Source organism: Seriola dumerili, unplaced genomic scaffold, assembly GCF_002260705.1.
Source record: "Seriola dumerili isolate Sdu_G_001 unplaced genomic scaffold, Sdu_1.0 BDQW01000533.1, whole genome shotgun sequence".
Taxonomy (NCBI): Eukaryota; Metazoa; Chordata; class Actinopteri; order Carangiformes; family Carangidae; genus Seriola; species Seriola dumerili.
Genome location: NW_019174788.1, coordinates 119201 through 146397, shown reverse-complemented (window position 1 = coordinate 146397; position 27197 = coordinate 119201). Strand labels below are relative to the sequence as shown.

Below are 27197 nucleotides of genomic sequence, written 5' to 3'. Positions count from 1 at the left end.
CTTACACCAACACAGTTGAAGATGAACAATCCAATTAGTGCGAGCAAGGCCCTTTTATTACAAGAGAGCATCACATTGTATTTACAAGTTTAATCAAAACAGCCATGAAGATTGTGTCATAACCAGGTTAATTATGTTTTCCCTACAATGCTGCGTTCTCTCTGGACCACTATGTTATTACTGAATGTTTAATTAAATGCTGTCACTCATATATCTACATTACTGGTGGTTGGCTTAGCAGAGACTTAAAACAGGCTTAGGATAAGACCCATAGGAAGAGCAGTCAAAGAAAACAGACATCTGTGATCAGGATAGTTGTCATCATCTGGAGACTTAATTTTCGCACTGACATTTGGTGTGGGACCTGATAATTAACTGGCCTTTTCATTTGTGAGTTATTCATAACGTCTGTGCATGAGGTTGCTGATTAGTTAAAAAGCCAACAACAAACAGGAAGGTGCTATATTTATTCTTTTCTTTGTCCACAAGTCATTTGTTTCAAACAATAGCTATTTTTTATTCAGCCAAGACATTCGAGGAAGATTATTCAGTTGCTTTTAGTTGATGAAATCGTTTTCATTGAGAACAGCAGCTCACATCTTCTGTGTCAGGAATTTAGACCTCTGGGCACACTTTGGCTTTAAGGGAGTGTTTGGCTGAAGACCACGGAGCTGCCTGCACTGCCTCACACAGGGCCATATGGACAGATTTTCCTCTGGACAGGGCTACTGCAGGTGGAAGGCTGGGAACAGAAAGAGGAAATGTTGTCCGCTCTTCCCCCACTTGTTTCCTAGGAGGAGTGAAGAGGATCTGGGGCACAAGGCTGTACAGCTGGAAGAGGAACAGGGCAACTGCAATAGCCCAGGAAGGAAGATTGGTGCTGGGGGTAAAAAGCGAGAGAGCATGGATAATGTGGACAGGCAGGCAGAGCAGAACTAAAAGGGAGAGAGACAGGGCCAGGGAACGGACCCGGTAGGAGTCATGTTTTGGAGGGTCTGCATGACTAAAAGGAGTCTTCCTGGGCTTCATGCAGAGCAGGTAAAGGTAAATGGCCAACAGGCAAAGCAAGGGGAGTATGAACACTGTCATCCCATGAACATAGACAAGGAACTGGGGGCTGAGAACAGTGTCAGGGGCGCACACTCCCCAGTGGCTGCTGTGAATCTCAGCGTAGGTGAAGTTGTGCATGTCCTCCACATAAAACTTGGACAGGAAGCCTCCATATGGAAGGTACTTCCCAATGACCTTGCGGTCATGGTGGTATTTAGGGGGCGGGGAAGGGGTAAGATGGGGCAAAGACGTCGTCCAGTTGCCATCCAGCCCGAGGCCAGCTGTGCCGGGACCAGCACCACCACTTCGCCAGGTGTTGAGAACGTCCAAGCCGATGAACTGTGCGAAGGAAGACAGAACAGAGCCCACCCAGCACAGCAGAACCACACACAGAGCTCGCTGACGGGTCACCATCAAGGAGTACCTGGCACCCAAAGACACGAGGATGTGGAAATATTTGAAAGGAGGTTTTACTGAAACTGCTCCCCGGTGCTTTAGATTATAGAAAGAAATTCACCCATGAGTATCTGCACTGTTCCTACAGTCTTAAACTACCTTCACACTCATGTCTCACTAACAACAAAAATACATAATTACTGGCCTTTTAGAAGAGATCTGCTCTAACGGCTGTAATATCTACAAGATGTGAGTGAGCACCTTAGCTGACTGCAGATAAATGTTTTTTGAAAACAGATCTGAGTAAAGTGCTCAAAATCCTATCTTACTTACACCAACTGGTTAGCTGGTTTGCACAAAGCAACTGAAGACCATTTAAGAAAAGACATAATACTGACTGTCTTCCACTGAAAGACTGGATTTGTAGGTAATTGTCGGTCAAATATCTAAGAGCCTCAGAGCCTATTGATATTTACTCACCCATATTTGAGATGGAAACTAGTCTGTTTTGATGTAACAATATTCCATACAATGGCACATCTTGACATGTTTACTGCTTCTTTTTTTTCCCGTTTACCCTGTATTGATTTTCTTCCATTACTTCTGAAAGCACACTTGAGTGTTGGTTGACTCCTACCACCCACATATTCACCCTCTCCCACACACATACAAGAGAGTATAAAAGCATTGTATGTAATTTTAATTCACAGTGTGATGCTTCATTATATCGCTGAGAAAACATCTTTTGTACCCATCTTAATGGATATTTTTGTTGTACCCTGTTAATGTTTGACACTTTTCCACTTAAACTCCCACTAAGGATTTGTATACTTATTCTTCTATGGCATAAACCAGTTTTATAGACTCACTCACCTCTCCGCCAAGTGATGCTGCAGGTGGGTGTCCAGTGTAAGCAGCATCAACAGGAACATGGTAAACTGCCTAGCCAGCATGGGGCAGCACACCAAGGTTATGCAGGTGTACAGACACTGTGGGGTTCGCAGGTTGAGTAACACAGTTAAAGGGACTTCCACTGCACCCCCGACAGCCCCCACCCAGCCCAGGCACAGTCGAAGACAGCATGAGACGCTCCCGGGTTGGGGTCCGACGCCCTGGGTTCCACTGTGGGTGTCAGCCACGGTACTGCTGCCACTGACTGCCATGCACAACCTCACACTCACCACTATTAAAGCTACAGATAGGATGCACTGGGACAGGGAGTACAGCCACATGAATTCCATGTCTCGGGGAGATTAAAAAAAAAAAAAGAGAGACACAGAAACTGTTAAAGGCAGATAATACATCTGACTACAGTTTAAAAAGCCATTACTGATAATGATGTGAAAGAACAAATATTAAAGAAAAATGTATTGATGCTTATGCAAATACAGTCTCATTCACGTCCACTCTTGCCACCCCTGCCATACTGTATGTTCCCACATGGCTCTTTCAGCCAAGACTGCCCCTGCAGCGTTCGCTCACATTATCAAGGGAATGGTCGAACATAGGGAAAGGCAAAGAATAGAAGGAATACAAATGAGAACGGAGTGACAAAGGGTTGGGGGAAAATTTGAGGTTAAGCATAAGGGTGTTGAGCAGAATAATAAAAACAGTCAGCAAGAGAGGGAGAAAGTACAGATGGGGAAGGCCAGAGAATGTGATGCAAGTTTATGCTAGGGGCAGAGAGATGGGCACTGAGAGAGTAGATATTTTGATAGGTATCGGAGAGCTGTAAACGTGCCTGGAGAGTGAAAAGGTCAGGCCAGACCAGACTTGACAGAGCTTCGCCACTGAGGATGTGAGCACCATGCAAACAGAGAGCAACAAGCACCAAGCTGGGTGGCAACATACTGTTAACACTCTCTTCACTCTCCCCTTTTTCTGGTCTTTGTTTTGCCTCTCCTCTCCCTCTGGCCCACCATGCATCATTTGCTCAGTCATACTCTCTGAAATACAAACAGACCTAGACATTTATGCATAAATACATGGACACTGACACTCAGGCACACAAGTGCACACTCCCCCGATGAGTAATTTTCTGTAAATCTATTGAAAAATGATTGGCAGCTAATTTTAGTACATTTTCAAACAATAGTCTCGCATAAAGTAGAGTGGATGAATATTGAAATAGCGGATTTGCCGCAGCAATATGCCACCTGTCCATTCCACGTAATTAGTTTGACCTTTTCAGAACATTTGGTGTTAGTCGTCACTTTTCCATAATAATCCCGACTGGCTGAAATAACCTCTTTATACCGCTTCATAATCACTTTACACAGTTGTCTCCTGTCTCACCACTTGAAGGGCCTCAGCAAAATTGATTTACTGAAGTAATTAATGGAGTTTAATCCACCTTGTGTGAGTTTTCAATTCAAATTAGTGGCTGGTCATTCCCAGTGTAATTAATTGCCTTAATTAATCAATTAAGCTCTCTGAAGCAACATTCAAGCTATAGGGCCCGACCTTTCAGCATGGTCGCTGCCAGAAAAGTTGGTGAGTGTATGTTGATATAATGTCAAAGAAGTAAATTAGGATAAAAAGGTAGAGTTACCTGTTGTGAAGCCCTGCGATGACACAGATAGTTTATACAAAGCTCTATAATCTGTCCTCTGTATGACTTGGCTCCCTTTTTATTTCCCTCCAGGATCTCTATCTCTCACTCTCACCTCTCACTCTAAACTGTCTGCCCCCACTGACAGAGTAAACCTGATTCATAAACCTCTGCTTATCCACCTGCCTGCTATCTTTCTCTCTCCTGTCTCCGCAAACATATCAATTGTGTCAATGTTGGAGCATGGCTGCCCTTTCCATCGGAGATGTGCAAAGGGCAACATCACCTCTGCCAGCCAGTGAAATATGTAAATAAGGCACATACACACACACACGCATATATAAGCATGGACACACAGAAACATGTACAAAAATAAGGTTTGATTATTCATTTTTATAGTAAAAACCCTTCCCGTTCAGGTGCTCTTTCATTCTTCCAATTTTCTCCAAGTTTGAGAGAGACAAAGGAAAATAAGAAGTAGCTCTTAACTCCGAAGGTAATGTGCTTTTTGATGGAGGTGGAGGTGATAAAGATGAATAGAGATATCAAAGACATTTTACACAGTCTTATCCAGAAGGGATTGTTCCATGAGACAAAATAAAGACACATGTATATTGAACTATATTGCCAAGATACCTACACAGAGGAAATGCATGCCCTCACCTTTATGCTTATATTTCATATTATCCATATTATTCCTGTGAAGTGATTTAGGCTCACAACGAAAAGACAAATCTTGGAGCTAGCCTACACCTGAAAATTTGTCAAAAAGTGAGTTTTGTGTGCTCTAAATGTTTACTTTAGTTTTTACATGCAAATGAGTTTCATTAAACTGCAGGGCTGACTGTTATGGCCTGGAAAATATGCCCATATTTCCAAAAAAATCACCCAAGCATATCAATGTGTCTACAAATCATTCTCTCACTGTCTGCCAAAAGGACCAAGCTCCAAGCTGCAGGAGGGGGCACTCTGAGCCCCACGGAGATGGCTCCATTTCACAAAAAACATACCCACAATACACATTAAGAACAGAGATTAACAAATTAACTTATCCTGCTGCAATTTTAAACTACAGCGACAGTATGTTTGTCTGTTAATTGTGGAAGTGGAGACCCTCAGGAAGGCAGTGCAAAAGTATAGACTCATAATGAATCAATTTTATGAAAATAAATGTTTCTTTTCTATGTACCATCAATTTATAGTGACAAGGCTTATTGTACCAGACAGTATCTGAATAATGTTTTCTTTGGCATCTTGTTCATTTTCGACTTGTGCATATTCACATCCAAATTTGACTGCTAAAGATGAGGATACAATAAATAGTGTCTTATAAGGGAAAGCCGTAGACTGAGAAGACTGTTCACAAAGTTATGTTCGCGGCTTCTCTTTGAGTCTTCTGCATGGTCTTAAAGTACCACGATCATCTGTCACAGTTTCAATGTGACAATGATCAGCCTCATCGGTGGAAAAAACAACGCCCCGATCTCGCGTAATGGAACGAGATTTGCCCGTTTTAACATGAGTTGGAAACCCCGTTCGACCCTCTTCCCTTTGCTGTCCACAAGCAAGGTAAAGCGCTATTTTTCCTTACCCGTTTATCTGACATTAAATTGCTTCAAACTTTAGCATTTACACTCGAAACTTGGTGAGGTAGGATATAAGGTGTAGATTAATAAAGTGGTTGAGCTTTTTGTGAGGTCGTTAGACGTGTAACTCAGTTTTTAAAAGAATTCTTCTTCAATCCTGCTCTCGTACTATCGGTCTAGGTTATGGCTGCCCCCATGCTACCTCGTTGAGGCCTGCTAGCTAGTGGCTAGCTGTCCCGATTTTGCAATATATTTGTTGAAATTTATAATAATTGTTCATATTGCCAAAAGACATATTGCGTAGGTCGTCGGGATCTAACCGAATTGTCTATTTTTAAATGATAAGGGTTCACTACCAAAAGGGGCTTGTCCTGAGACGGGTCTAGTAGCCAGTTAGCGCAACACTCGCTGTAAGGATAGCTAATGCCGGCTGAAAGCGTGCAGCCGAGAGCCCCTACACATGTATCTGCCTAATGTGCTTTGGTTGATGCTTGGATCGTTGAATTGATATTTTGTTTTTTGCAACAACGTAACATTTCGAGTTAAGATGAGCGGGTCAGTCATGGCCATATATCATCGGCAAAGCAACTGATATCGTTGGTCCACACTTTTGTTCTGTGTAACGTTGGATCACATAATATCTGTCAGAAAGCGAACAAGTCAAGTCTGAAGCATACTTAAGAGTTGTGCTGATGAGCTTATTTCACGTGTACATCAGCAGATACGTTGATAGTAACGTTGGTGCATTTTCTTATTCAGATGCCTGGTGTCACAGTGAAAGACGTCAACCAGCAGGAGTTTGTCCGTGCCCTGGCGGCCTTCCTGAAGAAGTGAGTATTTTTGTTTTAGCAAAACTTGCTCTTGGCATTGCAGTGACTTACCTGGCCGTTTTATTATTATTATTTTTTTTTTTTAAGTTGGTGTTTAGTTTTATACAGCGTGAATAAACAGTGTAATACTGATGAACCTACTGGCACATGTTAACAGAATATTGATATGGGATCCAGTTCTGGTTTAAATCATGGTGACAATTCTCTCCTATTTGTAGGTCAGGAAAGCTGAAGGTGCCTGACTGGGTGGACCTTGTCAAGCTGGGTAAGCACAAGGAGCTGGCCCCCAGTGATGAGAACTGGTTTTACATCAGAGCTGGTAAGTCAGAATATTGATGTTCATTCTAGGTTCCAACTGGTCATGGTGTCTCTAACATTAGAAAGACAGCTTAGTTAATTTTACAGCTTAATGTGTAACTAAATGTGTGATAAAACTGTGGATGCTTAATCAAAATGTGCAACTGATTCACTCTTGATCTCTGACTGTAGTGCCTTGTTCATGAAATATTAAACACTACTACTTATTATCTTGATGTCTTACTGAGACCACAAAGCCATGTATCCAGTACAGATGCACTGATTGATTGGCCAGCAATTGCAATCAGCTGGTTTTCAGCTTAGTTGGCTGTGACCGGTGACCAGAAAGTATTTCTCTTCACCCTCTTTCAGATAGAGAGATCCCTTCACTTAGTTATTTAATAGTCAGTGTTTGTTATGAGCACACAAATTTAATTGACCATTAATGAAAAATTACAAAATGTTTGTATAGCTGTCAATTAAAGTTCTTATAGACAGGTCATACTTACAAAAAAGCTTATCACAACTGACGCTGAAACCATTTCTACTGCTCCCTTAGCATCCACAGTCCGCCACTTGTACCTCCGCGGAGGTGCTGGTGTTGGCTCCATGACCAAGATCTATGGAAGTCGCCAAAGGAACGGCGTGTGCCCTGCCCACTACAGTGTAGGATCCAAGAATGTGGCTCGTAAGGTGCTGCAGGCCCTGGAGCTGCTAAAGATGATTGAGAAGGATCCCAATGGGTAAGAATCTTATTTGTGTTACCCATCAGGTCTTTAAAGTATGAAAGCTTGATATTTTAGTTACTGAATTGTTGAAATGAACTTGTTTGAATGACGATGCTTTCAAAATACACAAGTGCACTATAAAGAGGTTCTTTAAATTTTTACTCTGAGGGTTATATTTGGGTATGTGTTTGTACAGTCAAAGCTGGCTCGAGTATAAGTTGCCATGTATATGTTTTCTGGGTACTGCAACGTTCATACACTCCCTACACACACACACACACACACACACACACACACACACACACACACACACACACACACACACACACACACACACACACACACACACACTCACTCACTCAGATGCACAGTTCTTAATTTGCACCTGAATTTTTATCTATGCAGAACCATGATGTGAAATATACTCATCAATTTCATGCTGGATAACTGAAACCTTTTAACGTATAAGCTTGAATTTTGCTGTGAGCCTCAAATACAGATGTAATCACTCTGTAATGAAAAGACTAATTGATTGGCTTGGTTTTTATTCTGTTCAAATGGGCAGGAAAATGAAATTCCATTTTGAATTGGACTTTGTTTCATGGTTGATGAGTGATTTTTGCCAACGTGTATGGATGGAGAATTGATCATTGCCCTTCCCTGACTAATACTGTGGCCAATGTGGCATAAAGAAGTAGTTATGTAAGACTTAAGCATTTTGTGTATTGAATTTTGTTCAAGTTATGTCAATTGATGTATTATATTGTGTCCCTTCAGTTTCCCGTTTTAATATTTGCTGTTCTCCATTTTCCTCAGTGGTCGCAGACTAACCTCCCAGGGAACCAGAGACCTGGACAGAATTGCTGGCCAGGTGAGAAACTTATCATTTTCCCCTGATTATTATGTTGACATGCACACAAGTAACTTGATTATTTGAGTACTTGGATCTAGTGAAAGTCATAGCAAAACCATACGTAGTTGAATAACTATTCCAATGATGTTGATGTTTTAATACTGAAGTTATAATGCATTTCCTGGATGCACTTGACCTTTTCCAGTAATTTTAGTACCTTGTTCTAGTGAGAGGATCAGCTCATGTAGTGTACTGATCCAAATACATAAGATGGAATAACTACTAAACAAGCTTCTTGGGCCACTAAAATATGCGTATTTACTCATACAATAGTATGTCTTAACTTTTTAACACGTAACACGGTGTACTCTGGAAACTAAACATCTTGAATAATATGGCAGAAAACAATGAGAGGACTACAGATTTTTTTTACTTGGTGGAAATTGTCTATTGCACACTATATCATTGAGAGTATGAGTGCTGGTTGGGGGATCTCAAACATATGAATCTGTTTGCTGATGCTACATATGAACACTAATCTGAGATACTGGCACAGATGATGTCAGCAGCACTTGTCTCTATTTCTTAAACAACTTATCACAAATTGTTGTGCTAGTGATGACAGGTGTAACATGAAACTGGTTTGCTGTCCTCTGTTTAACACCTTCATTGTACCTCACTACTTGAACACCACTTTCTTTAATTTTTTAAAACGCGCTGCTTTGCATTTGATTCAGCTTAGTGACCCATGTACAGAATCAGCAGGTGTAGCACAGAGTACATTAAGAGAGTAACCCAGGTCTGCAGGTCATACAGTGTGATTATGGCCATGGGTATTATGTTAACATGCTAGTTGCACCAGGAATATCTCCTAAATACAGCTGAGGTCTGTGTAGTGGTGTTGACCCTTTTCATCTGGCTGCCATAAACAAAGGGGAGCATACTTCCCAAAGCTTTCAGTGATCACCATTGTACTGAAGAGCATTAGTATATGCTAAAGTATTGTTTAACCCACTGCTAGACTTTAAATGCTCTAGGATCAGACTCCCCAGCTGTTGAATGTCACTGCAAGCCGATGCTGGCCAGGCAAAGGTTGATTTCAGTGACTGACTGTGATACACTTTGCCATTTTATGTGACGTTCAGACGCTCTCGGGGTGGTGCCTTCAGCGAATGTGATCACAGAAATATCATCCCTTTGCTTTGATGCAACACCGTGTCTGTTGCGAGAGTATACAGCCCCAGTGTCACTTCAGCATGCAAAGCTTTTTAAAGAGCTTGTCCTTGGGCAAAATTTCCTCTGCCAACCAAGTGAGTAATGTCTTGGATGGCACACTACTGGAATTCCTTGTTCGCCTTTTACTAAAAAACAAATCTCAGTTGTGCCTTGTCAAAAATCAGAGAAGCAGCAGCGTTGTGATAATCCAAGGGTAAAGGGGGTAAACATGAGGAGGGAATTTCATGCTTGGCAAGTCCGCCGTATGGCACCAGTTTTCTCCTTGTTTACCCATGCTAATGAGCAATATGCAGATGAGCAGACCTGGGCCCGGCCTGCTGCACAAAACTGGCAGGAAGCATGTTGGTGTGGCTTCGTTACCTCCTCACGAATCCCCCTTGTGTGTTGTAGTTTCTGATGGCTTTTTAAGAGATTGATGCTTTTCCTTTGCAACCGAGGTTCCTGCCATGTACTGTTAGTAGACTATTCAGGGTGTGTTTTGGCAGCAGCTGGAACATAGTTTCCTTTCCAAACTGTTTTCACTCTCAAGTCCTGATGAAATTGCATTTTGATAGCATCTTACTCCCTTAAGTTGCACATGTCCCACTAAACCACAGTATTGTGGGTTATAATGTGGTCAGAAATTTAAGTGAACAGCAAAGTAACAGTAGAATATTAAGCAGATGAGAAGTTTCATTTGGTCGTGTTTAAATAATTGGGATAATTTACAGCGGCTATGGCAGCACGATGAAACTATTAAAACACCCTTTTCCCCCCTGCAAGTAATTGGATTTCGATTTGAGAACAAGTTTACAAAGGCAGTACAACACTTTGTCTGCCCCAAGATTTATCTTGTGAATATGCCTCATGGTATTTTTTGTGTTTTTCCACAGGTTGCAGCTGCAAACAAGAAAACTGTTTAATAAATCTTTTTTGGAGAAAGTCAAATCATGTGTGCTTCTTTGTTATTAATGTGTGAACTATCAGGAGCCGAGGACAATAATGGTCTGCTCAGTATTTTTGAAGTACTCCATGCACCCTGTCTGGCTCTGAGAAAATGCTTGAATTGTTGTCTGGGTTCATATGTCATTGACCTTGATCAGACAAATTTGTTGGCAACAAAAATAAATTGGAATGAATATAAACACTTGGAACCGAGTTTGCTAAAAAAGCTCCTGCATGAAATAATCCCTGGGTGATTAATGGCTTCAATGTCATTTAGTCTAAAGGGCAGTGAATGAACCTTGGTTGTAGTATTTTCAGATCCTCATGTCTCCTAACCAGTAGAAGCTTATTACAGGGTGCATTTTGATCGAGCAGAATAAAAACGCTTCCTTGGAGCTGTTCCATCAGTGAGCCAATACAGCTCATCAGTGGCCAGATGCTCTCCACTGTCGCAATACCGCTTATGCGTCTATATTAATCTTTTATTCTTGCCATTGTGTTTATGTATCAGATGTAGTTTGCACTGATTGTTCCATGATACCATAACAACAAGGTAAATTGGTCAGTTAACAAAGGTGGATGATTATATGTTCATAAGCAGCATAGTCGACATTTCAATAGCTGGTAAGAAATGATGTCATGATTTAGCAGGTTCATTCAAGGCCACAGTGCCATCTAGAGACTTGCACAGTCAACAACAGGTTTTTACCAAGTTAGCAATGTTAATGCCATAGAGCAAAAAGTGCATGTTTATTTCACACTATTACTGCCGAGATAACAGTTTTAAAAACTGTTTTAAGGGATTAACCCTGTTGTCGTTTTATTTGTGTGGAAGTTGGGTTGCTGATTAAAAGCAGGTCTTTAACGCTGCATAAGTGCCTAATTTGTCTTATTAAAACATCTTAAATAGTGGATGTGAGTCTTCTAAAATGTGTGGATTTTGAATATTTGGTTTTCAGTTTGGGCCAGTTTATGTAACAATCTTGTGTTCTTCTGTGGAGATACACTAGCAGATTCTGTTACACAAAGCTCAATCAATGACAGCACTTGACTGCTTTAATTTGGCGGTGCTTCTAAAATCCTGCAGAGGGTGCCAAAGCCTATAGAATATCTATCATGACTATACATGAACTTTGGGGTGATTGTTTCAGAGGTGCCTTAACAGCAGTAGCAATGATTTATCTAATAGCATCAGCGTGTTTTGCAAGGAATAGTTAAGCATTTTTGAAAAGGGGCAGTTTTCATTTTAAATTTAGGGTGTAGATGAATAGTTTTTAAGGGTCACTTGATTCTCTTTGTCAGCAGTTTTTTTTTAGTAAAATGTTTTTAATGCTAAAATTATAATATACAACACACCTTGAATTTTGTTCATTGAAACGGCTTCAGGAGTTTTCCACAGAAATGTAATACACAGACCCAATTGACTGTAAAATATCCAATCTATTTTAATTCGCACTTACAGTATGGGCCAGTGGCGCTTCATGTGTGCCTGCTTTTTTCATTTCTCTGCTAGCCTTGGGGCAGTCAAACTACAAGCACAACCAAATGAGAATCGGGGGGGGGGGGGGGGGCAGCGCAGTGCTCATGTATCTATGTCCCCTTTGAGAAAATACAGATTGCTTTTATATTGTTAACTGAATTCATGTCCAGATTTGAAGATCAACAACCAGAAGGCATTGTTTGCCGACTGAGTTGAGCTGTTGTACACAGCCTGCTGTGCTCTTTTGTGTGTGGTTGCGAGCTTATAGTTGGTCCTGTGTTTGTAAGATATCGTGTGTCATAGATCCCTGGACAGTGAGCCTGCTGTGTTTGCCAGTCTGTTATACACTGTATCTGTGTGTGTACAGTACACACAGCGCAGTGCACATCCGCCTGAGCACACGGCTGTCTCGTCTATTTTATAATGTCAATCATCATGAACAATTATACTACACATCTCTCAGGAAATATTAATCTCGTCTTTTTATACACCCCCTCATTCTCTCTCACTCATCCCCTCCATCACCCTGTCTCGCTGTCCTCCATCCACCCACTCTCCTTTTTTCATTTGGAGACCAGCTGTTCCTGAACACCTGAACCCATCGTCTCTCCCTCCCCATGCCTCTCCCTCTCTCCCTCCCCCTCTCCCCTTCATGATCCCTCTTTTTCCTCCACCCTGTAATTTGGGAGAGAGAGAACGATAAACATGTCCTTGAGTGGTAGAGAGAAATGTACGGAATCCACCAGAGGAGGTCTGCCATGTTGTTTCACTTGCTCCTGTTCAAATGCATGTGTGTGCATGCTCACGCATGTATGCTTTGTGCATCCTTACTTGGTGATGTCTTTTTCCGAGGCAATTTCAGCTCTAGTCAGTCACCTTGTTTATGCACCGATATGTCACTGTGTTCAGTGTAATTATCAGTAGACTACACTGTAGCAATTACTACTGTGGAACAATTACCACTTTAACAAATGCACATCTAAGTGGTTTGTCGTGCCATGTGTGTGTGGAGGTGGCTGCACCTACTCATTCCCCCAGTTCCTTGGCAGCTCAGTTTGATCACACTGAGAATGGATGCAGACCTGCCTCTCACCTCCTCGGGGCTGGAAACAGCAGATAACTAAGAAATGTCTCTGCTGCACAAGTCTCTCTAAAATAGAACCACTATCATGAGGGCTGCTACACATACGCACACATTGTCAATCCACAGCTTCTTGCCCTGTGGCGTGTTTTACTCTGAAGACATGACATACCACAGTAAGTTTCCAAACATTCCCCATCTCTGGCATAGTGAGTCACTAACTTTCTTGGGAAAGCCGACACAGATCCTATGGAATACCTATAATGCTTTTCTCATGATCTACATTGCTTTCTTATCAAAAGCATGTTCTTTTGTTTCCATTTAATATTTTTAGATTTCCAAAATCTCAACCTCATTCAGTTTGTGTGTATGTGAGAGAGAGAGAGAGGATTTTTACTGATCATAGTAAGCTTGGGTATTTAGTTCTGTCCTTGTCCATACTGGCTTCATAAAGTATCAGACCTCCTTTCTTTTTAAACACTCCATGTTGTAGATTTAATCATAAGTGGGTAAATTTGCCATTTTAGCCATTGAAATATATATATACGTATATATATATATACATATATATATACGTATATATGTATATATATATATGTATATATGTATATATATATATACGTGTATATATATGTATATATGTATATATATATATATATACGTATATATATATAAATAATATAAATATAAATTTGCTAAATTTTCAAAAACATGTTTTTTATATATATATACAATATATATACGTATATATATATATATATATATATATATATAAAACATGTTTTTGAAAATTTAGCAAATTTATGAAAAATCTGAAACTAAAATCTCTCACTAAAGTGTTCAGACCCATAATTCAGAACTTTTAGAAGACCCTTTGTCTTCTTGGGTAAGTCAAGCTTTGCACACCTGGATTTGGGCAGTTTATTCCATTTGTCCTGGCAGATCCTCTCACACCCTGTCGGATTGGCTGGGAAGCGTCTATGAACTGCCATCTTAAGGATTCTTGACAGATGTTCTATGGGATTTCAGTCTGGGCTTTGGCTGCGCCACTCAAGGACAGCCAATGTCCCAAAGCCACTCCAGCATTGTCTTGGTTGTAAGCCTTATGGTCATTGTCAGGCTGAAAAGTGAACTGTTGTCCCAGCCTCAGGTCACGTCCACTCTGGAGCAGGTTTTCTTCAAGACCTGTATTTGGCTTCATTCATCCTTCCCCTAATTCTAACCAGTCTCTCTATCGCTGCCTCTTAAAGGGACCCTCACAGCATGATGCTGTTGCCACCATGCCTCTCCGCGGGGATGGTGGTTTCTGGAAACCACTGTATCTTCTGTAACCTGAGCCATAACAAAGTCCAATTATACAAGCCAGTGGTTAAACCAACACATCAGACGCAGTGTAGAGGCCATGTATAGTTTGTTGATGCTGTTTGGCTAAGGTCAGCCCTAGTCTACAAGAGTGTGTTTATAGAAATTAGTCTGAGGCCAAAAGGTCTGTGTTTTCTTAGTAGCGAGCTGAGCTGCTGCCTTCTGCATTACAAATCTGTGAGTGAGAAAACTCCACAGCTACAAAAAGTCGGGCTTACACACTTATCTGTCCCAATGGGTGTCTAAAAGCAGATTGATGGATGGTTTTGTGTTATTTTGTATGTGTTGGAGAAAGAATAAGTTTGACCTTACTGACTTTCTGGATAGTTTAAGGGCTCTATATACATCTGTCTGCTCTATGTGTGTTGCTGCACTTCTGTGTGCTGTCAGCTCTAATCCTTCAGTCTGTGTTTGGCCTGAGAGCAGGTGGTATAAACATGTAATGTGCCGCTCAGCCTGCCTGGCACCACGGGGCACTGTAGCACTGCCCCACAGCAGGTGTGTGTATATGAGTGTGTGTGTAGGCAAAACACTAACTGTGTATCATTGACTTTCGGGTCTCTGTGAGCTTTGTATGTGTGTCTTCTTAGCTTGAGTCTGAATCTCCTCCACCTGTCACAGAGGGTGGGGTGCAAAGGCAAGATGACGGGGCGCAGAACAGATGCTGTCTACAAAGCCAGGCGAACTGACTGAATTGCACAGTGTGTCATCTGTGTGTGTGCCCCTGCTTGTTTGTGTGTGTGTGCCTGCAGCCGGTATTGTTTGTATGTTGTGCCCCTGCTTGTGTGTGTGTGTGTGTGTGTGTGTGTGTGTGTGTGTGCGCGCGCACATCCAGATCAGAGCTTTCAAGTCATTCATACTTTGATGCTGCGGCCCTACGCTTTCTTCAGCACAGAACAAAAGAGTGACAGAGGGAGACAGCTAGACACCAGTGTGACACCGACTGGCTGTGGAGATAGTTGACACAGACAGACTGAGATAGGAGAAGTGCGCATGTTTGTAGCTCTGTGCTTCATCATTTCATTTCATATCTCCCTCACTGTCTCTCCCTATCTTTCTACATGTCCGTGGGAGGTAGGGAAATCTTCAAAGTAATGCCAGGCAGAGGTGTCAGAAACTGACCAGGCCATGTATCAACTTAAGCCACAGAGCAGCTTCACCTAGTTTCCTAGAGTCAATATCTAAAAACCCACATTTCTCATTACCCGCAGCCCTGACAAGTCTTTTCCCTGTGTTAATTTTTTTTCAAGGTTTAGTGCATGCATGAGATGATAGTTGAAATCCTTATTAGCATGCCTCATTTACAGTGATTGGTTGAGCTATCCCTGAACTCCACGGCCTTTTGCTGAGTTTCACGTCCTGTTATATTTACTGTAAACACGAGCAACTGACATGGAAAATAGTTCACTTCGGGCTCTTGGCAGTGACAAGTTGGGACAGAATTGATTCTAGGGTCAGAAATCTCTAAATTTGTAGATTATTTTAACATAATAAAATCACAATGATCAGATGTAATCACAGCTTTCATGTCTGCTGCCCTTTACTTGATTTTGAAATAATGAACAGTTTCCTGTGAGGTAAAAGCTTGATAGGTATGACAAATGCACCAGTCATGACTGACCCAGACACATAGAATTTTCTTCACTGATCGCACATAAAGTCAAGGCAACTGTACTGAGAAGAGGTTTTTGAAGACGTTTCATCATAGTCTCATCTTCAACATCATGAACGTCCATTTGCCTTTGTATAGCACTTAGAAATACCATGACCTGGATGACTGACAATCTTCACAGACATACGGATGGTACTCCAGTTTTTGAGACTCAAGTGAAGGTTCAGTTAAACAACTTTTCCTGATTTGTCACCCTCATTTTCTCCCTCTGTTTTCTCTCAATCCATGCCCCTTTCTCATCTAACGCCCTCCAATCTAAACAATCTCTCAGACTTCATCACTCTAATGATCTTTCTTGTTCAACCTTTCTATTGTATATCCAGGTTTACCCCTCTTCCTGCTATCTTCTTTCCCCTATTCCTTTTCATCCTTTACCCCTAAGTACCATTAGTACCCTATTTCTCCCTCCTCCAGCTTTACCATGCCTTATCAGGGCTAAAAGCCCTCAGCCTATTGCGTTGCCATTGTGTCATGCTTTGCCTCTGTGAAAAAGTTCCTATGCTTTCTACAAATCCCTGCACCTCTTTAATCATATCAATCATGGTTCCAATCCAATCAAACATTATTTATTTGAGGGAAAATGATGTTTTTACATAATCAAAGAATGCAGACTGCAATTTGATTGAGATGGTTTTCATGAATGAATTAACAGTAATTCATGGGAAACAAACAAAAATGAATAGTTTGTAGATTTCCCAGTGTTATTAGTAAAATGTGATTGAGAAGTCTGTCAGAGGGGTATTTATGAGTTGTGCATGCAGAGTGGGTCATTGCACATTTAATAACCAACAGGACATCTTTCATTTTAAGTGAAGAAAAAGAGGCTGTGATTGCTGCTGCAAATGTTGGAAATGTTTCAAAATGACAATTTAGTTTTCTTACAACTTTTATGCTTCTCTATATCTTGTATCTGTATAGATTTACAGGAATTTTACATAGAAAATATTATGTGATGATCAGCTTTTAGAACATAATGAATTAATCTTCCCAACAAGATAGAAAGTAGTAGCTTTACTTTCACCAGTTACAACATAAAATGCTGCATAATATTTCAGCAGCAATATCCAGTATAATGTAAAACTGATGGGGGTCATTCTGCTGCCTAACAAGTACTTTTACTTGTAATACTTTTATATTTTGCCCTTGATACTTTTATATGTATATATATTTTTTTAATTTTGAATGCATGCGTGGAGTGTTTTTACCTTGAGGTATTGCTACTTTTACTGGCATAAAGGCTCTGACTACTTCTTCCATCACTGCCAACAGTTTAGCCAGATTATAACAAAACAAGTGCACCCAAATGTGTTTTTTTTTTTTTTTTGCACCCAAATGTGTTTGATTAACCCTCATTACACATGAAAACAGTGCAGTAGGTCAAATGCATATCAGGAAATTGGTCTTTAAACTGTAATGTTTCAAATGGACAGTCTGAGTGGTGATCTTACTTCTCACGTCTTTTGAACTGGGGGGTTGTCTAACTTCTCGTGTCTCTTGCCCTCTTGGACTTCATTAAAGCAATATTTCCACACTACACGGTCTAGATAACAGTAACTCCTCACATACCTCGTGTGTGTGTGTGTGTGTGTGTGTGTGTGGGGCTTCAGTGTGATTATCTTGTGACTTTCTAACATGTTTCTCAATTAAATTTTGGGCAGTGAACTCGACGAAGCCGTGGCGCTGCACAGATTTAGCAGCGTGCTACCTCATGTCGTTATACTATACATGTTCTATTTGATAGACTTTCATTCAAGACAACCCAACCCAGGTATGCAGTGTTTGTATGTGCACATGTGGGAGTGCGTAAGTGCGTTTATGGCACAGTGTTGCAGAGGTTAGGGAACTCATTTCAGGCTGCTGTTGTACTATTGCGTGCTATACTTTTCTCTTGCACACAGTGACCTCCTTGACTCGAGGTAGCGTCCTCTCCCCTCCCCCTGGACCAATTCCAACATGCCCTTATTTTCTCTCAACCTCCTCTCTGTCTTACCTCCCTTTCTGTATATCTCCTTGTGCCTCTTGTACTTTCTCCTCATTTTCCTTTCTACGCTGCTACCCTGCTGTGCCACTTCTGTATTCATTCTCTGTTGTGTTACTCCTTTGGTTTTCCTTTCTCTTACCTGAATAATGTCCTTACTGCCTGCATGTCTCCGTTTCTGTTTTGTATTCTTCATCCTTTGCCACTCATTCCAAGCATACAATTGTTTGAAAAATATCCTGTCCTTGGACTTGGACAACCTTCAGTCAGTCAATGGGCTTCTGTTTTTGTATCTTACCTCACTGTGGAGATAGATAAACCTGCCTATCCTCCACTGTTGTCAATAGGCTACTGTCTTCCTTGTGCATGTCAGAGATAGAGAGAGAGAGAGAGAGTGAGTGGAGAGGCAGGGAGAGTGTGTGAGAGACGAAATCCCAGACATTGCCTGTGTAAATGTGTGCGTGCAAAAACAGTGTGACAGACAGGTAAAGTTGTGTTAGTGGAAATCTTATTAACTGCTGAGCTACTTTCAAAGCTTCCTCATCTCTTTACCCACAGTTATGTCAAAACATCTCCTGAGTAATTACGTCGCTGTGCACTGCATTTACTGATTTTTTTTCTTTTTGCAAATGTAGATTGTGCACATTTCTGCACATTCCACAAAAAATGCACAATTTCACATTCCAATTTCACATAATGACTCTGGATACAGTATTTTGCAGATGTGCTGGTTTGTGAGCCGTGATTAGGTGCCATTTGGGACGTGTTGGATTCATGACTGCATTTGACCGCTGACAACAATCATACAAATCATACTGTACCTCCATAGAAATCAAGGCACACCACAGGGACCCATCTTCTGAGAGAGAATTTAATTTGATGGCCAGGTCCTGCTGTGGCAGAGGTTTGGTACAACATTAGGTTAACAATATGCGCTCGCCTCCAGGCCTGCTGAATACAGGTAGGCAGCAAAGTACAGGGTCACGCTTCTCTGAGTCCTGATAGAGAAATTGTTCTCCTGGTTTCTCTCAGTCTCATTTTCTCTTTTCATTATTTCATTATTTTATTTTACATTATACAGTTTTTTTCGCTCACCCTCTCTCTCCCTCTTTCCTCCCATCTGACTTTTCCAGCTGAGGTCAATACCAACCACTCTGCTGTTGCACCAGGACACAGGAATCTCATGAATAGCAATGTACCAGCAAGCCCTCTGACATTTGGAAAGTCTGTTTAAGACTAAAGTTCATTTCAATATTTTATTGTAATGTGAGAGGAACCCCCACGTGAATGTTTTCAATTAAATTAAGAACTTTACCTAAAAACAACTAGAAATTCTATCATATAATATTTTTTCAGCTGAAAAGTGAAACTCTTCAAATGTGTCTCCAAACATGGTTCACTTTCCTCAGTACAATGCAGCAGGTGTCCTTTAACTTTGCAGTTATCATTCAGACAAACCTCTTATTTGAAGCTTTATGTAGCGCACTGTATAATGCTGCACACACAGTTAATAATCTCTTCTCAGTCACTGTCTGTGCGCCTGTCCAAACCAGCTACTCAAGTTCAATGTCTGGCTATCTAAGAGGTCAGCCTAAGTTTATTCACATGAATCTCATCTAGTCCATTAGAGTTAGTATGTGCTGTGCGGGCACCTTTGTGTCTGTGCAGACACTTGGTGTCTTTCAAACAGTCTCGATCTAGTTTTACACCATTTTGCAGCCCTCTCAGGGCGGATTATTCCACTCGGTCTGTCTTCTCTATCTTCTACTTTTGCCCAAAATTACTTTACCGACCTCACTCTTCTCACTTAGTTGCTGTCTAACTCTAACTCTTACTCTAACTGCTGCTGCCTAAATTTTCCCCCTAAGCCCCCATCATCCACCCACCCACCCATGTTCTTTTTTTCTCTCTCTTCTCAGCTGGTGGGCCAGCCAGGAGGCAGTGCATGCGTTTGAGGAGCATAATCTGCTCTTTTTCTCCTTCCTATTTCCATTTCAATCCTCCGTTCACAGCTGGAACCCAGGCGCTGTGCATGCAGATGACCAAGAGTTGACTTTTTCTAAAATGTACATTCAGACAAGAGATGGGTAGGAGAGAGAGAGAGAGAGACAGAGAAGAATGAAAGACTATGTGATAAAGCAAAGCAGCAGATACAGACAAAGGGAAATCATTCTATTCAAATGCATTGTCATTCAACCTTACACAAGTGCACAGAGGAAGATACCGTCAACACAAGAACAGAAACAAGACAAAAGGACAAGAAAACAGTCCATCAATCAAAATATGGGTCATGGTGTGATTAAAGATTGAGAGTAGTAATAAAACCTGAAAATGAAGGAGATTTTTAATGTTCCTCTCTTAGTGATTCAAACTGTTTTCACACTTCAATATTTTAATGCGACCTTCTGTGAATTGAAAACCTGCTTGTTATTTATCTTGGATTAAAAACAGAGGATGTTGTGAAAAGCACAGGGGACAGCAGTTCAGAGTGTCTTAGAGGCTTGAAACTGTCAACATGATTTCTTTTGAATAATCAATACTGTACAGAATTACACAAACCTGAGTCACTCCCTGCACAACCAAGTCAGTTAACCAGGATTCAGTTTCATGCGCTTTCTGCTCGTGTGCCAGGGACAAATATCTGCTCATCTCCGCCTGCGGTCAAGTGCTGCGTCATCCTCCCTCAGATCCTGACAGCGATGACAAATGACCACGAGGTCATCGGTGAGCGTGTGACTAACTTAGCCTGGCCCGTGTTGATGACATCAGAGCTCTGTTTAGTGGTGGAGGTGTGAGTCAAACTGGACATGTGATCGGTGAATGTGGTGGATTGTTTTGGACTGACAGAACACAGAGGGCTTTGAGCAGTCACACAATCTTCCAGGAGCATCCATTACAAGGCGTGTAGATATAAACGTAATGGCAAAAACACACACTAAGTGATGTTATCATTATGGAACTGGGCCCCTGATGCACTCTTCTTCTATATAGCGCTTTACAGCCGGGCACTCGCGTTTCAGTCGTATCCCATTTATGGCAAAAACCATCTGCTGCCAATTGATTACAGTAACAGATATTGATTTGAATGGGCAAGCTCAGCAGCAGAAGTAATTCACTCACATGGAGGCAATGAGGTGTGACAAAATATGCTGACCGCTTAATCTGGCTGTTTAATCTTTAATGCCATTGTCACTGTTGACTCTTTGAGTTCAAATGTGTTGCTGATTTTTTTTTTTTTTCCCTCTCTTAAAATCACATATAATCAAAACGGCATGTTCCCTGTGTGTTTGGGTGAATCAGCAAGAAATGAATGTAATTGAAAGTTCTTCCCCTTCCCCTCCGCATTCAGCTGTCTCCTCTTACTTTGTGCAGGGTGATAAACAGCCTTGCTAACCATCTCATTCCCATTGGCAGCCCACTCTGGAGTTGCATTAAATCTCATCACGCCAAGTGCTCTGCCCAACCCAGCAGGCCAAGCTAGACAAACTGCACGGTCAGTTAGAGGGGGCCCACAGGCTTGCTCTATCGGCCGTTCTCTTTCCTCTTTTCCTCTCTCCCCATCTCCTGTTGTCTGAAGCACATCAGCCTCTCCCCCTCTTTCCCTTCACTCAATCACTTTCTTTTGATCCTGGCTGTACTCATGCTCTTTCTTCTGTGTGTCACTCTCTTAACATATCGGAGCAACCCACATCTCCTTTCCTCTTCTTCCTTCTGCTTTTCCATTAATTGATTCTCTACACATCTGACAGCCACCTACTCCTGCCTTTCTTCCCCATCTCTTATTTTTTTGCCTCTTCATCCCTAATGTTCCCTTCCTCTCCTCTCCCCCACTCTCCTTCCTAATGCCCCCCCTGTGGAGTCACAGAAGTCTATATTGATGGCAACACTTGGCCATGGTGCGTGAGCGTGTGTCACGGTTACTCAGCCACCACCACAGTTATTGTGGCTGTAATGCCATAATTACCCTCCCTATTATGGGCAAGACTGGGGGAGAGAGAGGTAGTTTCAAAGGGAGCCAGGCTAGGAAGGAGGGAGGGGAGCGGACGTGAGAAGAGATGGGTGAGGAGGGCTGATCAGTTGGATGGAGAGATGAGTGAGGGAAAGATGTGTGGGTTAGTTTGCTGGTCAGCAGATCAGTTGGATTGGTGTATGGCTGTTTGCGAGTGTGTGAATGTGTGAGACAGGAAGAAAGAGAGACATTCTGGGTCTGTGCATCCCAGGGGACACCCTGCCCCTGGCCCCTGTCGTGGGGGGCCACATCAGTAGAGATGTAATGGTTCAGGCTTCATTGGACACACACAGATGGGTCCCTCACTTGGGTTACAGCAGATGCAGATGCACACACAAGTTAAAGAAAAACAGATCAGACCCCATTATAGAGGCATGGAGACAAATTTGGTTGAGCTCAGACACACAGATAATGTGCTGTTGAATTGATTGTGATCAAAAGTTTCTGCAAACGTCAGAACTGGGTTAAAAAGCTACAATGTTTGACCTAGTCACAAGCTATGAAACTCTAAATCATAAAAAAATCATAAGACATTTCATCTATGTCTCACTACCTTTGATATACTTAAAATTTAACAGCTTTCACTGATCAAGAATTTCCACATCAATACTTTAAGAAGAGTACATAGAAAACAACAACTATGTTGCTCAGTGTGATATATAATCGTGTTAGCATCCATTTCTGTCGGAGCATGTATCTTCATTTTGGATATAAACTCCTCACTGTGTTCCTGCCAGGCTCAAAATGCACAATAAGTTTGACAGGTCACTTGTTACACAAGCATATGCGTGTATACTTAAGAATGTACACAGGAAAAAGGCTTTTAATTACAGGCTAACATTGCTGTAGGTGACACCAGGAAGCCCACCAGGATAGTGTAAACATGCAAATAAGGATGTATTCGCTCATAAAACTACTGCATTCAAGTTTAACAGAGGTGGTTACACTTTCATATCCCTATCGTAACCCTGGGGCAGACACAGAGAAAATGCAGTTGCCTGCAATTCATTCAGTGGTGAAGGATGATTAATATTCTATAAAATAGTTTATGTATTCATATTCAAAGCCCAAGGCTTTGAATGCAGAGACGACGCCAACGCTGAGTTGGTGTAGGCGCGATAAAGTCCACACAGCCCAGCAGGCATGGAGGATTGTGAGTGTGTGAGCGCATGTATGTTTGTAAGCAAGAGAAAGTGCAGTGCAGAGACGTTGGAGACTTTGAAGGCAAAGAGCTGATTCCTAATTAATTTTCCTCTGAAAGCTACATTTACATGTATTACAGGAAAAAGATGTCTGAAGAAAAGCCAACTGTGGTTCACGAGCATAAAAGAGGAAGCTGCATAAAAAGAGTAAGAGGAGAGAAATATATTAATTTAGAGTTTTGTAGGAAAGTCATATTCATATGGTCTTGCTCTTGAAACTTATTAAACTGTTCACACTGTTCCTTTTTATAGCCTAACTTTTAAAGCCTACATTTTTTTAATAGATAAAGTTTCCATTTGTAATTTTATATCAGATCGTATCTGGCTAAATATACTTAGAATTAGATAACACTATAATAGAGAATTAAGTGCTAAGAAGATCAGGTTTAATTTCTACACCTGATATGGTGCATGAAATTAAATAATAATAAACTGGGGATTAGGATTTAATTTGAATTAATCATAGCCACTCAAGTTAAACATCTTACTTGATGTCTGCCTGTTAATGATGCTTATTGCAGATCCTAATTTCCTCTAGAACGCCTTTAAAAAAAAAACGTCCCTCAACTAGTGTTTACATTGTACATGTGATTTTTGACAGCAAAAAGTTAGTCTTCACATTTCTGGTGAGCTGTTTGCTAAGGCTTGAAGTCACAGCATCACAACTTATATTTATGATGGCAGGTGGCAACTTAACGGTGGCAATGGCGTGTGCTTAAGATATTATCACACAAGCAATTCTAATTCAGCCATTAAACATTGTGCTGGTGGAAAAAGCTGGTGTTTACGGTCATCACCCAGCTTTTGCTGAGCTTCAGTAGGTGGACAGCCACCCTCACATTGCCCTGTAAGAGACCTTGATGAACTCAGGAATTTGTTTTCCCCTGGATGACGTTGAGTTGTCCAGGCTCAGGGGCAGCAAAGCCTCAAATCATGATGCTCCTCCACCTTACTTCAACTTTGGGGTGATGTTTTCATGTTGGTATGCAGTGCCATGTTCCTCCCAAACAATTCAGCCATGCTTTCATCAGTCCATAAAAATATTTCCCCAGTAGTGTTGTAGAGTGTCATGGTGCTCTTTGGCAAATTTCAGGCATGTAAGTGATGTTTTTAGTTTTTTTTTTTTTTGTAGTCCATGCAACCATGCACTATGATTTGTGTTTGGTAGTCTCATGAACTGAGATTTTGATCAGCTCTAATGATTATTTTAAGACTTAATCTGTTACTCTGGGCTTCATTTTTACCTCACTGATCATTCTGCATTGTGCCTTTGGACTCAGCTGGACACCCACTTCTAGGGAGAGTAGCCACAGAACTAAATCATCTCCATTTATAGTTTGTCTAACTGTGGATTCATGAATATTTAAAGTCTTTAGAATCTCTCTTTTTTTGTAAGACATGGCTCACACCAGCAGATGCTTCTTGTGAACAGCAAACTCAAGATGCTTGGGTGTTTTTTTGTTTTATAAATCAAACTGGCTCTAACCCAACACCTCTAATCTTGTTTCATTGACTGGACTCCATGGTTTCCTAACTCGTGACTCCAGTTAGTTTTTGTTCATGTCATGTAGAGGTTCACATACTTTTCATATTTGTTCATTACTGTAACAAATTTATGCATAAATGAAGATCATTCCAAAGGGTTCTCTTACTTTTTCTTGCCACTGTTGTTTGTTGATGGTGTGATATGAGCTTCTGAGCAAAGCAAGGAGCATAACTAGTTGAAGTTGAAGACTTTTTTTCGTCAAGAATGTGAACACTTATAGCAAATGGTTGTATAGTTAGAATTGGTGGAAAAGGCTCTGCTGCTCTCAATTAATCCAAGCAACTGTGGATTCTGCTGAGCGAGCTTATCAATCAGCAACACAAAATATATAAGGAGGAGGCTGGTGCTATGGTGGAGGGAGGTGTGGCAGCAAACAGTGTTGGCATGAGCATGATTGTCAGACTAACAATGAAGCAGTGTCAGGTTATAGTGGCCGTGATGTACACTTGAATTAATATGATTAATAGCTACACAGCTGCAAATGAGCCAATCATTTTGAAGCACACTGCGAACGGCTGGAGCCAGTAGGGAGATGTGTGACTTCAGTGCTATGCCTGAAGTACTGCTATGCTTCATTTCCACTGCATTACCATGCAATGATGAGTTAACTCTGACGAAAAAGTCAAACAAGATATATTCACTGGTATGGATTATCTGACTGAAAATTATTGTTTCAAATTGATTTTTGTAGTGTATAAAAATAGATGGAAAAACTATGTAAAAGAAAAAAAATACTGATTTGTGGGATAAAACATGCAAAACACTGGGTTAGTCTTTGAGGAAAAGCAAGGCAAAAGTGATTTTCATAGCTGTTTTCCTCATGGGGCTGTCAGTACAAATAATACTGAACAAATTTGAATAGAACAAACAATTATAAAATGCATTATTTGTGCTGTGCTGGAAATTATATTTAGTGAAACTTTGGAACATCTCTATGACATGGAATTAGTGACTGATTTGGGGGGGGGTTGGGGGGGGTCAAATAATTTTTGTTTGAGATATTACATGAATTGTATTTGAATGCGAGGCTTACAGCTGTGAATCAGAAAATGTCTCAGCATCTGTGGCTTTTGTCATAGTGTTGTGGGAGTGGTTTCACTATTCGCCGTCTAGCTGCACAAGGATTTGACTGTAGATTACTCTCGCTGCTGTTCAGTTTAAGCAGAGACCAACTCATGAATTAAAACTCAACTGTGGAATATCCCAGAAAATGCGTGTGCATGTTGTATCATGGGCCGTATTTCCCCTTAAAAACCATGACAACTGCGGTGCATCAATGACAGTTGATGTATGACCTAGTTCTTGTAAACACTGCTGCCAACACTTGACCACACATCTGACCTTTATGATGCAGGGACCCACTCTATAGACACAGAGCCGGGTATGTGACTCCCATATTGTTCACCACCATTTCCTGTCGCCTGGCCCTGTCCATAGTGAGCATGACAGATCTCCCTCCCACAGAGTTACTGTCAGAATGGGTGGTATTGTGCCCAGCCCCCCGGTCAGACAGAATCCACTGGGATAGGCACAAACTCGCATTGAAAGACAGGGTCCCAGTGAAATTATACAGGGGACATAAACAAAGAGCTGCACCCCATTTGATCCTGTAATAATCAACACTACAAATGCACAAAGTTTTGTACAGACTACTGTTGTTAGGCCCACTGAGAGATATCCATTCTATTAAATCTATTACATCTCAGGCAGGTAAAACCAACAGAAAATAGAAAGATGTAAGCATAAGTTATAATGATTACTTCATTTTAGTGACTCTGTTGTCGGGTCTATTGATCATTACGGCCAACTGGAGCTACTGTTTGTAAGTGATCCAGATTACAGAAAAGTAGCGTTGAATTCCCCATAGAATAGCTTCATCACTGTACAAATCCTGCGCTGTGACTCATGCTTCGCTATGTATCGATGCCTGGAAAACAGCTGTGCGATCATCTGTAGTCCAGCCAAGAGGAAAGAGGCCAAGAAAGAGAGGGAGACAGAGTAAGAGGGGAGTGGAAAGATGGGGTAATAAAGATATATGGAGAGATTAAAATGGACAGAGATGGAGGGCACATATAGAAAGACAGACCAAAAGAGATCAAAGAATCATGGGGGGGGGGTGAAGCTTCAGCCCATCTTTCATTCAGTCTTCCTGCCATGTCGAGACCAGACATGAGAATTCATGCAAGATAACAGCTTCCCTCACTTTCTATACCCCCCCCCCCCCTTTTTTTTTTCTTTCTGCCTATACTTTGCTTTTATTCCCCGGGGCTACATGCTACCCATCCCCTGACTTTGGAATTAAAGTTCTCCCCTCCTCCTCCTCTTCTAATCTGCTCTCTTCATTATTCTTTCATTACACATCTCTGTTCCCTTTGTAGTGTCTCCGTGTCTCTGTTTCTCTTTATCCCCTTGCTTT

General features: G+C 41.3%; 1 protein-coding gene across 1 annotated transcript; it reads left to right on the top strand.

Moving 5' to 3' along the window:
• The first annotated feature begins 5527 nt into the window (after positions 1–5527).
• LOC111235809 (40S ribosomal protein S19) lies at positions 5528–10454 on the top strand. The gene is made up of 6 exons (XM_022764368.1): positions 5528–5566; positions 6343–6413; positions 6632–6732; positions 7270–7453; positions 8255–8309; positions 10400–10454. The coding sequence occupies exons 2-6, from the start codon at positions 6343–6345 to the stop codon at positions 10427–10429; spliced, it is 441 nt and encodes a 146-aa protein (XP_022620089.1). The 5' UTR covers positions 5528–5566; the 3' UTR covers positions 10430–10454.
• The last annotated feature ends 16743 nt before the right edge of the window (positions 10455–27197 follow it).

Excerpts from the sequence above, each read along its gene's own strand:
- LOC111235809 (XM_022764368.1), top strand. The coding sequence starts at position 6,343 with ATGCCTGGTGTCACAGTGAAAGACGTCAACCAGCAGGAGTTTGTCCGT. Across the intron at positions 6,733-7,269 it reads CTGGTTTTACATCAGAGCTG|CATCCACAGTCCGCCACTTG; the intron begins GTAAGTCAGAAT and ends CTGCTCCCTTAG. Across the intron at positions 8,310-10,399 it reads TGGACAGAATTGCTGGCCAG|GTTGCAGCTGCAAACAAGAA; the intron begins GTGAGAAACTTA and ends GTTTTTCCACAG.